The 14,551-nt window shown below is 37.1% G+C and overlaps 1 protein-coding gene across 1 annotated transcript in view; it reads right to left on the minus strand.

Annotated features, from left to right (window-relative positions):
* LOC136876887 (hydrocephalus-inducing protein homolog) overlaps positions 1–14,551 on the minus strand; it is a 267,949-nt gene that overhangs the window by 237,933 nt on the left and 15,465 nt on the right. The window contains exon 3 of the mRNA XM_067150643.1: positions 495–730. Within this exon, the coding sequence (XP_067006744.1) occupies positions 495–730 (236 nt within the window). The remainder of the gene's footprint in view (positions 1–494; positions 731–14,551) is intronic.

A 14,551-nucleotide genomic window follows, 5' to 3' on the forward strand; every position in this document is an offset into this window, starting at 1 on the left:
TGAACATGCGTGGACCTTGTCTACTATTCCTCACTGCTATTGTGTTCATTCTGTTAAAAATCAATATACAACAAACCACAATACAAAATAAATGATAACGGTGTTTTAAAACAAATAACATTTATTTATCCTAGTAGCTATTCTGATGCACCTGGGTTAATATTTAAACAGGACTGAACTTGATATTGTACATGTCCAGTGTTGCGTTGTTACATGTTTTATGGGGGGGAAAGAACTAAATGTGATTTCACGAATTTCTACTTTAATATTATTTTTACATTGCTTTGAGTGAGTTCCATCAGTTTCATGAAAATATTGCAAAAAAATAGTCCTCCTAGGCATAGGCCAATAATATATATAGCCCAGAAAAGTATACCTTTAAATTTTCTAGGTTATTTCTTATCACAACTTGCAAATAAAAGAATGAATTTATGTCATTACATAGCCTATATTTGTTATGGAAATTTCAATAGTATTTCAGTATCAAAACATACCATATGTGGATGCTCATGGTAGCGCACCCATAAGTAGCCACGAGCTTTCCTTGAGTACAGGTCAGTCCTATAACTGGGGTCAAACACCACAGTAACGGATACTTCTCCAAGCCCTTCCAAAGGAACAGACCAATTTGAAATTAATTCACCATTCTCGTCCATTATCATAAATGGTGATTCAATGTGAAAATCAATTATATGTGGCAGGTCTGATGAATTTCTGACTTGAACAGTCTCTGGAAAGGAAAAAAGATAATAATAATAATAATAATAATAATAATAATAATAATAATAATAATAATAATAATAATAATAATGATGATGATGATGGGTATAACATGTATGTATGTATGTATGTATGTATGTATGTATGTATGTATGTATGTATGTATGTATGTATGTATGTATGTATAACTCACAAGCTAGATGAATTGCCAATAATTCTATCATCAGCTGTCACAGAAAACCCAGGCATCACTGATGAGACATACTAGGGAAGTGAAGAGTGAGGTAGTTTCTTGTTGCGTTCTACAGTAAACTAAAGGTGCAATTACATTTTACTCTGATAAATCCACTAACGTATGAACACATAATGACTCTACAAGTCATACTTTCATGCCTTTTCACCATTTCTCAAACGGACTGGTTGCCGAAGAAATGGTATTACTAACATCACTCGTACCTTGGTCACTTTTCATTGCTCTTTTTTATAACTGTTAGGCTCTTCAATCTCCCAAGACTAACTTTGAATAAATAAATGTATAAACTGCCTGAAAGAGAAAACATATGGTAGCAGTATTACACCTGAGAAAGAAACATGTTTTGTTCTTGACAGAACATCATCAGATTCTATCAAATCACATTCAAATTAGTTAGAAATAAATATCTATGTTTATTTCTGTTTAAAAATTTAGGAACCTGAAATCTGGAACTTATCTCAATAATGTCCTCCATTGTCACTACTCCAGCATTTCATTTTTTCAGAGAAAAGGGTCAGACTGAGACAAGTCAGTGAAGGTAATAAAATTTGCTCTAATCCATATCTAACAACATAGAAAATACTGTATCTACCAAAAGAGAGATTAGAGCTGATTAATAATAATAATAATAATAATAATAATAATAATAATAATAATAATAATAATAATAATAATAATAATAATAATAATAATAATAATAATAATAATAATAATAATAATAATAATAATCACCAAGAAAAACCAAAAAGAAGCCATGAATGTTCAGGTCATAAAACAAATTATAGATTCAGATCATTACTTGTCCTTAGTAAAAGTAAAGTTTCAGCCTAACAGGTACAAAATGTGAACATTAAAAATGCCAAAAATTGACCCAGAATTTTTTAAATTAAATTCTGATATTTTCCTTGCAAATTTACCATCAAATGTCCCCTCAAGACTGGAATAATCTAAAATATATAGTATGCAAGCCATCCCAGAAAATTGGCACACCACCTAGAAATTGGAAACACAGATGGTGGAATAACACGTGACAAAGCAATAGAACTAAGAATTAGAACATGGTAAATATGGAACTCTCATCAATCTGAAATCAAATGGCAATAAGTCCTCAAAGTACAGAAGGAAAACTACAGCAGAAAAACGAAAACAAAACCAAACTCGTCTGAAGGAAATAGACCAAGACTTGCAGAAAAACAACTCTAGAAACTACTACAAGAATTTTAAAGAAGAAATTCAAAATTACCAAGTGCCCAGTCTTTGCTTCAAATGTCCAGATGGATCATTAGAAACAAATAACAAAGAAAACTGCAAACTTCTAGCAGACTACCTTAAAAGTCTATTAAATTGCAAAAGTCCACAAAACCAATTAACCTTTGAGAAACCTACACCAAATCCAGACTTAGAACCTCTCACTCTAGAAGAAATCAAGCAAATTCTTCAAAGAATTGAAAAATAATACAGCACCAGAAGAAGATGGGATAATTGCTGAAATGTTGAAAACAGGTAGTGAGAAAATGGCTTATGCAATTCAAGAAATCATACAGAACCTTTGAAATACTGAGAAAATTCCAGAAGACTGGAAATGTGCACTAACTCGGCCACTCCACAAGAAAGGGGATAAATCAAATATAAACAATTACAGAAGGATTTTCTTAATATCAGTCATCACACAAAATTTTCCCTAAAGCCCTACTGAATAGATTAGAAAAACAAACCAACCACCTCATTGGAGAATATCAGGCAGGGTTTCGAAAAGGAAGATCATGCCCGGAACAAATCTTAAACCTAAAAACGATTTTACAAATTCGTAAAACAAAACAAACAATAATTACCTTTGTTGACTTCAAAAAAATTATGATTCAATAGACCGGCAGACTCTATTCAACATACTCGAGGAATTTCAAATCAACAGAAAAACAAGGGAATTGATCAAGCAAACTCTAACAGGCACAACAGCAAAAGTTAAAATTTTATGAGAAATTTCAGAACCATTTGAAATTACAACAGGGGTCAGACAAGGCGATGGATTATCACCACTACTTTTCAATCTAGTTCTGGGAAAAGTGGTTCGAGAATGGAAAAATGAAACTAAAGGGATCAATATTGGTAGACTTCTCAAAAACAAAATTCAACTTGATAGCCTCGCCCTTGCAGATGACTTGACAATCCTCTCCAACAACAAACAAGAAGCACTCCAGTCCCTAGAAAAACTTCATGAAATAGCAGCAAGAACAAGTCCGCAAATTTCATATAAAAATACAAAGTATATGGAAGGTACAAAATCAGGAATTAATAACCATCCTCTAATCACTAGATATGGGAAAATCTCCCAAGTAGAAAATTCAAATACCTAGGTGAAATTATATAACCAAATGGGATAAATCAGCAAGCAAACAAAGAAAGAATTACAAAATTACAAAACCATACAAAATAGTCTGGAGTAGATACAACAAAAAATCTATATCCCAAAATGCAAAATTACGACACTACAACACATTTGTCAAACCAGAAGCCTTTTATGCATCAGAAACACTCTAGGAAATTATATAATTAAGGTTCCCAATGTCTTCATAAGTAATGATTCATATGTAAGTCACATTTTTGGAAATTAATTCTTCAGCTTACTATAACAGAGCAATTGTAAGTCCAATGAATGATGACTGTAACAGCATTCCTGAAGACATTCTTCACCCAATTCTAAGTTTTAAGGAATGCAACAGTGTCGATACTCTGTTGTCAGAGGATTATGCTGACACAGATTTTGTAAGCAGCATACCGGTACCTGTAAAATACCTATTCTCCATTAACAATTTGTACTGCCTCCATATGTACTAAAATTGAAAGTTGGTGCTATTGTAATGCTTATAAGAAATATGCGTATGGCCTTTGATTTAGTTCATGGAGTATGTATGATTGAGAAATATATAACAATATCATAAAATAAGAAATCTTCCATGAATCAGCTAATTTAGCTACCTAAGTTTGATTTGGCATTTACTGACAGCAACCTGCCTTTCAAATTTAAAAGAAGGCAATTCCCATTATGTTTTGCTTTTGCAACAACCATTAACAAAATACAGGGTCAAAGTTTTGATGAAAGAGGTATTTACTTATCTCCATGCATTTTCAGCCATGGTCAGTTATAGTCTGCATTTAGTAAGAGTTAAAACTGCAAGAGATATCAAAATTAAAACAAGCATGCACAAGAAAATTATTGTAGGGCACTTGCCAAGATTAAAAAATAAAAGTGTGAATTCTTGGCGTATTCGCCCTTTTGATGAAGTAGAGTTCCATACTTATCCTACTCGCCCCAATGTTCACCTTTTTGGCGGCACCTGAAAGTTATATTCAACTTCCCATTTGTACTGCTTTAACTAGATCTGTTCAGGTAGCAGGTAGGGACCTTTTCGGAGGCAGTCCTACCCAGGGAGTGGCGCCCCTGCCTATGTGAGTCCTAGAGCACACCGTCCTGGTGTGTAACATCTGGTAAGGGTCCCAGCTCAGGGTTATGAGTGAAGACCTCAAAGACTTCTACTGCGGAGAAGGTGAACTTCGGTGCGGTGGAGATGGTGGAAGAGGCAGCCCAGTATTCAGGGATTAATATGAGTACAACCTGCTGCCTTGTAGGTTGAAGTCACTGGACACCAAAGGCTAAGGGAGAAAACCCTGAAAGAAAATCTCCGTCTGTGTTAGGCTCAGCAGGTCGACAGAGGGATTACTGAAGAAGTTGCTTTCAAGAATAATACGAGCCTCGGATGAAGGAATTCGCGAAGACAACTTCATTTTGATGCGAATGATGGTTTACAGCCCAATGTTACACCAGCTACATAAAACCAAATGAACACAAAGTATCAGAGTGGGAAGATTAAATATCCTGACAATGACAAACAAAACTGAAGAGCTGGTCGACCTCATGGAAAGGAGGAAACTTCTGATCATGGGCCTGAGTGAAACAAAGTGGAAGAAAACTGGGAAAATGAATATCAGATTGGACTATAGTCTCTACTGGTCTGGAAATGAAGTAGATACTAAGAATGGAGTAGGATTTTTAATACATAAAGACATAGATGCTTGTAGTTAAGTTGAGTTTGTTAGTGAAAGGATAATTAAGTTATGTGTGAACTTGGGAGGGAAAAAGTACAATGTGATCCAAGTCTATGCTCCACAGGTAGGATTCTCAAAAGAGGAAAAGGCCAACTTCCTTAATAACTTGGAAGAACACACTGAGTATGACAATCTAATTGTAATGGGTGATTTTAATTCACAAGTTGGCTCACAATGAACAGGATATGAATCCATACTCAGCCCTCATGGAATGGGAAACAGAAATGAAGAGGGAGAATATATACTAGATCTTTGCATAAGAAACAACCTGATAGTGAGTAACACTTGGATCAAGAAAAGGGACTCCTATAGAATCACAAGATATAGCTGGGATGATAAAATAGGTACAGTAATAGATTATATTCTGATAGATCAAAATGTATGGAAAAATGTCAGTGATGTTAAGGTCATTCCAGGTGAAGACCTTGGTGGAGACCATAGACTGTTGGTTGCAGTTATTGCAGAGAAAAGACCTCCCAAAGTCTGTAACAAAAGAGTCCCAAAAAATAAAAACTTGGCGACTAACCAAGCCAAGCGTAAAGGAAGAATTCAGGGAAGGTGTCCGCAGGTTGTTGACGAGAGAAGAACTGAAATTGGTAGATGAAGAATGGGATACTCTAAAGAAGGTTGTGGTTGGTACAGCAGAAAAAGTATGTAGACGACAGAGTCAAATAAGAAAACCTAAAGAAACTGCCTGGTGGAATGATGATATTAAAAAGGCTATTAATGACAGGAACCGTGCATGAAGATATTAATATCAAGCAAGAACACGGGGAGATCAACATGAAATAGAGGAGAAGCTGTCACTTTACAGAAAGAAAATATTACAGGTCAAACAGTTGGTTGTAGCTGAAAAGCAGAATTGCAAGGAAGATATGGCTACCAAAATAATGCAGGATGGAAATAAAAAACTGTTATACAGTATTTTTAAGAACAGAAGAACTAAAAATGAATCTGTCCAATCTGTAGAACTTCCTAATGGTGAGGTGACTAGGGATAAGACCAAAATATTACAGGAGTTCCAATGATGAACTGTTATGAAAATGTCACTCCATTACATGATGAACCTTACGATTTTGGCAACACAAATACCACTAGTCTAACGTGGTTGGAAGTAGAGACAGCAATATCTAAGCTGAAAAATAACACATCAACTGGATCAGATGAATTAAGTGTTGAGATGATCAAAGCACTAGGAGAGGTATGACAACAATGGATGTACAGGGTACTAAATAGAATCTGGAAAGAGAATGTAATACCCAATGACTGGAAGCAAGGAGTCATCATCCAGTGTTTAAAAAAGATGATAGAAAGAAATGTACCAACTACAGAGGTATAACTGCTGTCACATGCCTCAAAATCTACGAATCCATCCTTGAGAGCAGGATTGGAAAATATGTTGAACCTATACTTGAGGAGGAACAACATGGATTTAGACCTCATAGATCAATTATAGGCCCCATTTTTGCCACCAGAATGCTCTATGAGAAGTATTGGGAAAAGGTAGAACACTTATAACTGTTTTTCGGGACATCGAGAAAGCATATGACCATGTACCACGCAGGCATGTATGGGAATGTTTGAGACATAAGAAAGTGCCTGATAACATCATAGCATGAGTACAATGGTTATATGATGAAACCAAGTGTTGTGTCCAGGTCCAGGATGGAAGGTCAGGTTGGTTTGAAACGAAGAGTGGAGTCCAGCAAGGAAGTTGAGCCAGAAAAGGGTTGCCTCCGAAGACAACTTGAAACGGATTAGCCTAACAGCAAATCCTATTAAAACTCAATTATGATGAATATAGTAATCTGGAGGAAACTCCGGCGCATAAAATAAAATTTTACATTATCGCGGAAGTTACGACAAAGCTGACAAAGGCTGAAACATAAAAATGAATTTAAATTAAAATACAAAATAATTAGAAAATTAGCACTAACCATGGGAACTGGAGACCGGACGGAGCAAGTCCTCGATCACACCTGCTCGCGAGGACAGTCAGATGGTAAAGATGCGGCTAAATCGACTCACGCACATGAAGCTGGAGGGAAGCCGGAAATGGCCCGATCACAAATAACCAATAGGACACTGAATTCCTCTAGATTCCCATTTTTCACCAATTGGAAAGTTCGTTATTCTGACCAATCCAATTGCATGACCATATATGGTCATTTCCTAACCTGCTGATGCAAGAGGAAGTACATCACCTGATCTCTCCACGTGCAGTACCCACTGGTCCCAAAGTTATGTACCGCACGCGCTTTGCCAAAGCACAATGTTACAATTTTTGACGTACAGAATATACAATGATAATACCTTCAGGACTTCTTCTTCATACAATTTTTTTTTTTTTTAATGTCAATAAATCCTTCAAGTTACATTAAAATGTCCATCAAGAATTCACTGAGAGAATGGAGGCATCTTTGAAGGAATCAAAATTAATACAATACGTTATTCAAAAGAGAATGTTACATTTACCTGTAATAACAAAACTTTGAGCCAGAAAAGGGTTGCCTCCAAAGACAACATGAAACAGATTAGCCTAACAGCAAATCCTACTAAAACTCAATTATGGTGAATATAGTAATCTGGAGGAAACTCCGGCGCATAAAATAAAATTTTACATTACCGCGGAAGTTACGACAAAGCTGACAAAGGCTGAAACATAAAAATGGATTTAAATTAAAATAAACACAAAAGAATTAGAAAATTAGCACTAACCACGGGAACTGGAGACCCGATGGAGCAAGTCCTCAAGTACACCTGTTCACGAGGATGGTCAGATGGTAAAGACTGCTGATTCAGGGGTCATCGCACTTGTGTCCTGTGTGTTTTGATGGTGGTGTGTGTTGGAGGGCAGATGGGCTCGGTAGTCTTCTGTGTCATGCTGTGATCTGATAATCTCTGGTATGAAGCCGACAGGAAGCCGGAAATGGCTCGATCAATTGGAAAGTTCGTTATTCTGACCAATCTAATTGCATGACCATATATGGTTATTTCCTAACCTGCTGATGCAAGAGGAATTACATCACCTGATCTCTCCACGTGTAGTACCCACTGATCCCAAAGTTATGTACCACACGTGCTTTACCAAAGCACAATGTTACAATTTTTGACATACAGAATATACAATGATAATACCTTCAGGACTTCTTCTTCATACAATAATTTTTTTTTAAATGTCAATAAATTCTTCAAGTTACATTAAAATGACCAGAATGTCTTTTCTTCACACTTCTTGAAATTAATTTAAATGACACACATAAAACACAACTACATAAAATTTAAATACAAAAATCACTTCAAAAATAATTCTCACATCTTGCAATGTTCATCTACAGTTCCAAATAATATCAAATCAAATCAAATCAAATCAAAATCTCTTTATTTGCAAATGAGGTGTCTACCTCGGTGGCAAATGGTACACTAAAATACATTATTGTCAAGCACTAAATATTAAATTAACAAGAGAAGAAAATTTTTCCTATAATACAATATTATACAATTTACGCTAACAATGTTTTCTATTAACACACAGCTCATCCTTAATAAATTTATATTGTTTACAAAATTCTAATTATAATATCTCCTGTACTACTTACAAATATAGTCAACTGATATACAGTATGTGGAATTGCTTCAAATGATACTATAAAACTGGTATAACATTAATATTTACATTGCATTTATTTATTTACTTTTTTTTTTTTTTTTTACCCGTTCTGGATCCTAAGTAGCATAACGACCTGCTGCGTCTTAACCAGAGCCCCTTTTGCCACCACTTTTCAGAGTTCCTGAAGGGCCTTCACAGCTACCGTAGCGGTCCCAGGGCCCTCGAAGTCCCCACTGTACTTCACCCCTACAGGCAGTCTCCTACTTTGGCTGTCCAAACTCCTTAGACCAGGGGATGGAATTAATTTATTCACACACATTTTTTTTATTTACAATAACCTGCACCGGTCGAATGCCCTCTAACACTTCATTTATTTTCTCTGTTGCTGTTTATTCTCTTCTTGAATATCTGTACAGATTTTGGAAAAGGATCAAACACTACCGCTGGTAAACTGTTCCACTCCTTCACACCCTTCCCAATGAATGAAAATTTACCCCAATCGCTTCTGCTAAAATTCCTTCTAATTTTATATTTGTGGTCAGTCCTGCCGATATAATTATTTTCCAACTGAAGCCTCTCACGGATATCTCCCCATGCTTCTTCTCCTGTATAGGCTCTATATAATCCTGTAAGTCTAGTTTTCTCCCTTCTCTTACTTAAAGTTTCCCACCCAAGTTCCTTTAACATTTCTGATACACTACTCTTTCTCCTGAAATCCCCTGTTACAAATCTTGCTGCTTTCCTCTGCACACTATCTATTTCTTTTATTAGGTATTCTTGGTGAGGATCCCAAACACTGTTTGCATATTCCAATAATGGACGAACCATACTCAAGTAACCTTTTTCTTTTAATTCTTTGTTGCATCCTTTAAGTAGCCTCATTATGACATGTAATGATCTGTATGCTTTCCGAACAATGTCATCAATATGACCCTTCCAGTGCAAATTACTTTCAAATCTCACACCTAAGTATTTGCACTTGCCTTCTTTTGGGATAACTACCTCATCCAAAGTATATTCAAATTCAGTTTTAAAGCTCCTGTTTGTAAAAGTTGTAACAGTTGATTTGCCTCCATTAACCTTCATATTATTTTCTTCAACCCATTGTTGGATACTTTCAAGGTCCCTTTGTAATTCTGAACAATCCTCAATGTTGTTTATTTCTCTATAAACAATTATGTCATCTGCATACAATCTTATTTTTGATGTTATATTGTTCCCTAAATCATTTGCGTATATTAAGAAAAGTAACGGACCGATTATACTACCCTGTGCAATTCCCTTCCAAACTTTCTCTTCCTGCGATACATTATTTCCTACTTTGACTTTCTGAACCCTTGAATTTAGAAATGCTTTTATCCAACGTGTAACCCTTACGTCCAATCCTATTCCCTCCAATTTCTTTAATAATATTCCATGTTCCACTCTATCAAAGGCTTTGGAAAGATCTATGGCTATGCAATCTAACTGACCTCCTGAATCCAACTGATCTGATATGTCCTGCTGAAATCCCACCAGTTGTGCCTCACAAGAAAATTTCTTTCTAAATCCATACTGGCTCCTCATGAACCAATTTTTATCATCACATATCCCTCTGATGTACTTCGATATTAAACTCTCCAGAATTTTACAAACTATACTGGTCAGGCTGATTGGTCTGTAGTTCTCTGGTTTCCTTTTATCACCCTTTCCTTTATAAATTGGTATTATTATAGATTCCTTCCATTCCTTTGGTATTACACTATTATTTATGACATAGTCAAAGATAAATTTTAAATAAGGCACTATGTACCACCCCATTGTCTTTAATACCTCCCCAGTAATTTGATCACTTCCTGCAGCTTTTCCTTGCTGAAGCAGTTGGATTTCTCTGAAAATATCTTCGTTTGTGAATGAGAAGCTTCTTGTTTCCCTCTGTCTCTCTCCCTCTCTATCTTCTGTTTCGGTTTCCAACTCTTGACAATCATCTACTGAATCTCTAAATTCCCTACTAAATAGGTTTGCTTTCTCAGTATTTGTTAAATAGTGTTCACCCCCTTCTCACACCATTGTAGGAATTTGGACTCCTTTTCCTTTTTGATTCCTGATATATGAATACAGCTTTTTCCATTTCCCTTTGTGGTCATTACCCTCTTGAAGTATGCCATTCATATAATTCTCTTTTGCTTCCTTTTTCACTCTATTCAGTTACCTCATTAGCTGTTTTCTAGTTTCCCTACTCTCCCTACCCTCTTTGATTTTCCTGTTTACTATTCTATATTTTCTTTTTAATTTTCTTATTTCCCTTGTATAATAAACAGGGTCTGAAGTCATTTTACCCTTCTTAACAGGTACAAATCTCTTCTCTCCTTCCCAAATAATTCCTTTAAATTTAGCCCAAAGTGTATCCACGTTACTCCCTTCACTTATCCAACAACTGAATTGTGATTTAAGGTAAGTCCCAAATTCATCAACTTTAGTTTTTCTGTACAATTTCTTGTCTTGTGTAACCCTCTTATTAAGCCTTTTTGGTACGAGTCCTACATCCATTATTACAGCCTTATGGTCTCCTATTCCTTCAATTACCTCAGTTTTATCAACAATTTCCCATGGTTTAACCAAGAATACATCTAGTAAGTTATTGAGACGAGTCGGTTCTTGTACTACTTGTGTAAATCCTCCCTCCCAAATTAACTTATTTGCCAGTTTCTGTTCATGGGCTTCACTTGCAGCTCCTTTCCATTCAACTTCAGGCAAATTTAGATCTCCCCCAATTATTACCATATCATTATTATTGTTTTTATGAGTATAATCTATTATTTTTTCAAAGATTTCCATGTCTCTTTCCTCTCTTCCAGGCCTGTATGTTCCTATAATTCCCACCTCCTTCATATTATCACAAACTAATTTTATCCCTAATATTTCATCCCTTTCATCGGTAAACCATTCATGTGAACAGTAAGTTTCCTTCACCAGAATAAACACCCCCCCTCCCTTTTTATCTCCTCGGTCTCTACGATAGACTGTGTACCCTTCTGGAAATACTTCTCTATTACCCACCCCTTCTTTCAACCACGATTCCACTCCTATCACCACATCAGTCTCATAAGATTCCATCAATGTACCGAATTTCGTTTACCTGAATTGTTTAGATGGAGGCCATGTTTTGTATAACAGTATCTCTCAAAACTGCTGCATTCAATAACCTGAGTATTCCGAAAATGTTTACAAATTTTAACAATATCTGTATTGACCTTGTCCACTTCAATATTCACACACGAGTCTCTACTCAAATCATGCCTGTGGGGCACGTTCACTACAAAAACGTTAGTGTCTTGATCTTTCAAAAAATATGGTAAACAACATATTAAGAAATACTATAATCAATGATTTTCAAAAATTCTTGAGTCCCAAATTCTATTCTTGGGTTTTCATAAAGTAAAAGGTAAATAGTTTACATTTCCGAACTCAATAATATAATTTCATGAAACACAATGCTTATTTCCAGTTCTCCGTCCCACCACAGGCGACAAAACTATAGAGTCCATTTCTGCAGCTTTTTCTCCACATCATTTTCGGTTTCAACCCAGATCACCATGTTGTCTGTAAAATGAAAGCTTGCAAGTCCTGCTGCTCCTTCCTTTTTGAGAGCTTTTATTATGGCATCCATGACAGTGATAAGTAAGAGGGGTGACAAAGCACTGCCTTGCTCCTTCGTTTCAAACCATTTGGACAGCCTGCAACCCACTTGCACACAACTTCTGTTTTTATCATAATCATCTTCACTTTTACAATATGATTGTCATGAACTCCCAGCTCTTTCAGGTATTTCCAGATATGCTCATCATAAGCCTTTTCGATGTCTAGGAATAGTAGAAAAAGTGGTTTCCATTTTTCCCAGTGCTTTTCCATTAACATCCTGACAGCAAAGGTAAGGTCTGTAGTTGTTGTTCCAGGCCTAAAACCATATTGTTCCTCATCCAATGAAGGTTCTTTTTCTCTTAATCAACTCTCTATGATGTTTCCAAAAGTTTTAGACCATGAGAGAGCAGAGTAATTTCATGGTAGTTGATGCATTTCCATCTTCTGCCGTTCTTGTAAAGAGGTATGATTATACCCTTCTTCCAGTTGTGGCGAAACTACGTCATCCCTCCGCCACAGGAACCTAGAGGGCAGCAGCTGGACCTTGTCACACTAGGCAACGCCGGTGAAATCATGTAGACTGCTCGTCTTCTTTATGATTTCCATGGCAGCATTAGTGAAACAAGATACAGTAAACAAATACATCGAATGCCTTTCTACATATTTTCATCTATGGACAGCATTGTAGGAAACAACACTGTAAAGTTCCGTAAAGAATAAATAGGCAGTTCTATTCAAATGTTGTGTTTACTGTAGCTGGCAAGTCAGTGAGTGTAATGTTCCCCACATTTGGTGACCCCAACGTGATTAATATAGTATGAAACAGTTTTCTACTTAAAGTCAGTGCCATTCACATGCTAGTTACCGCCGTCGCTATAGGGCAATTACAACAGCAGCTATAGCAATTACAAGAGCAAAATCGCCTCCTACAACAGCAACTTCAACAGCAAACCCTGCAATCACCACCCTCAGAGGTTAGTAGTGTAGTGAATAGTGTTGGAGTTAAATTACCTGTTTTCTGGCCAGACAAGCCGGCTCTATGGTTCGCTCAGGCAGAAGCACAGTTCAATGTATCCGGTATCATGCAAGAAGCAACAAAATACGCGTACATTGTTTCCCAGCTGGACAGTCACTATGCCGCGGAAGTTGAAGATAGTATTACCAACCCTCTGGCACAAAATGCATATGCGTATCTGCGTACCGAACTCATTCGGCGTCTTTCTCTATCGGAAGAGCAACACGTTCGTCAACTGCTCATGGAAGAGGAGCTCGGTGACCGAAAGCCATCCCAGTTCTTACGACACCTTCGGTCTCTCGCGGGCAGCACACAAGTACAAGATAACCTCTTAAGACAGTTATGGATACAGCGCCTGCCATCACAAGTACAGGCCATTTTACAAACACAGAGTGAGATACTGCTAGATAAGGTTGCCGTCTTGGCCAACAAAATTCTTGAGGTTTCACCTGTGTCACTTCCCGCCACTGTTCACGCCGTGAGTACACCACCAGTTAGTGAGATGAGCCAGCTCGCGAAGAGGATAGATGAACTTTCACACCAGATGGCAGCACTGCAAACTACCTTCTGCGCACGCTCTCATTCCCGGGATCGGCCAAGCCATCCTAGCAACAGCCGCAGGTTTTCTCCAACAGCCGGTGCACAAGGTATCTGCTGGTACCATCGCCACTTCCGCAAAAAGGCACAGAAGTGTGAATCACCTTGTAGCTTCCCGTCAAACTCCAATGGCAACCAGTGATGGCGGTAAATGGTTGCCCAACAGATGGAAACCGCCTCTTTATCATGGATAAGAGCAGTAAACATCAATTTCTGATCGATACTGGGTTGGATTTGTGTTACTTCCCACATAAATTCCTGATGGGGCTTCGCCATCAGACCAGTTATGAACTTGCAGCTGCCAATAATTCCACAATCCCCACATACGGGACTATGCACTTGAAACTGAACCTCGGACTCCAACGAGAACTTTCATGGAGATTTGTTGTTGCCAACGTCGCACTTCCCATCATAGGATCAAACTTCCTCGCCTATTACTATCTTCTGCCAGACTGTCATAACAAATACTTGGTCGATGGCATCACAGGCTTATCAATGAATGTCCAAACTGCTAACTCTCTACAGCCCAGTGTAAAGGCTCTCAATGTACCGACTATGTTTCATGAAATTTTAAATGAATTTCCTGACCTCACTCGTCCATCTGGAGCCCCGCGAGAAGTACGCCATTCTA

This window comes from Anabrus simplex, chromosome 7 (genome assembly GCF_040414725.1).
Source record: "Anabrus simplex isolate iqAnaSimp1 chromosome 7, ASM4041472v1, whole genome shotgun sequence".
NCBI classification, from domain to species: Eukaryota; Metazoa; Arthropoda; class Insecta; order Orthoptera; family Tettigoniidae; genus Anabrus; species Anabrus simplex.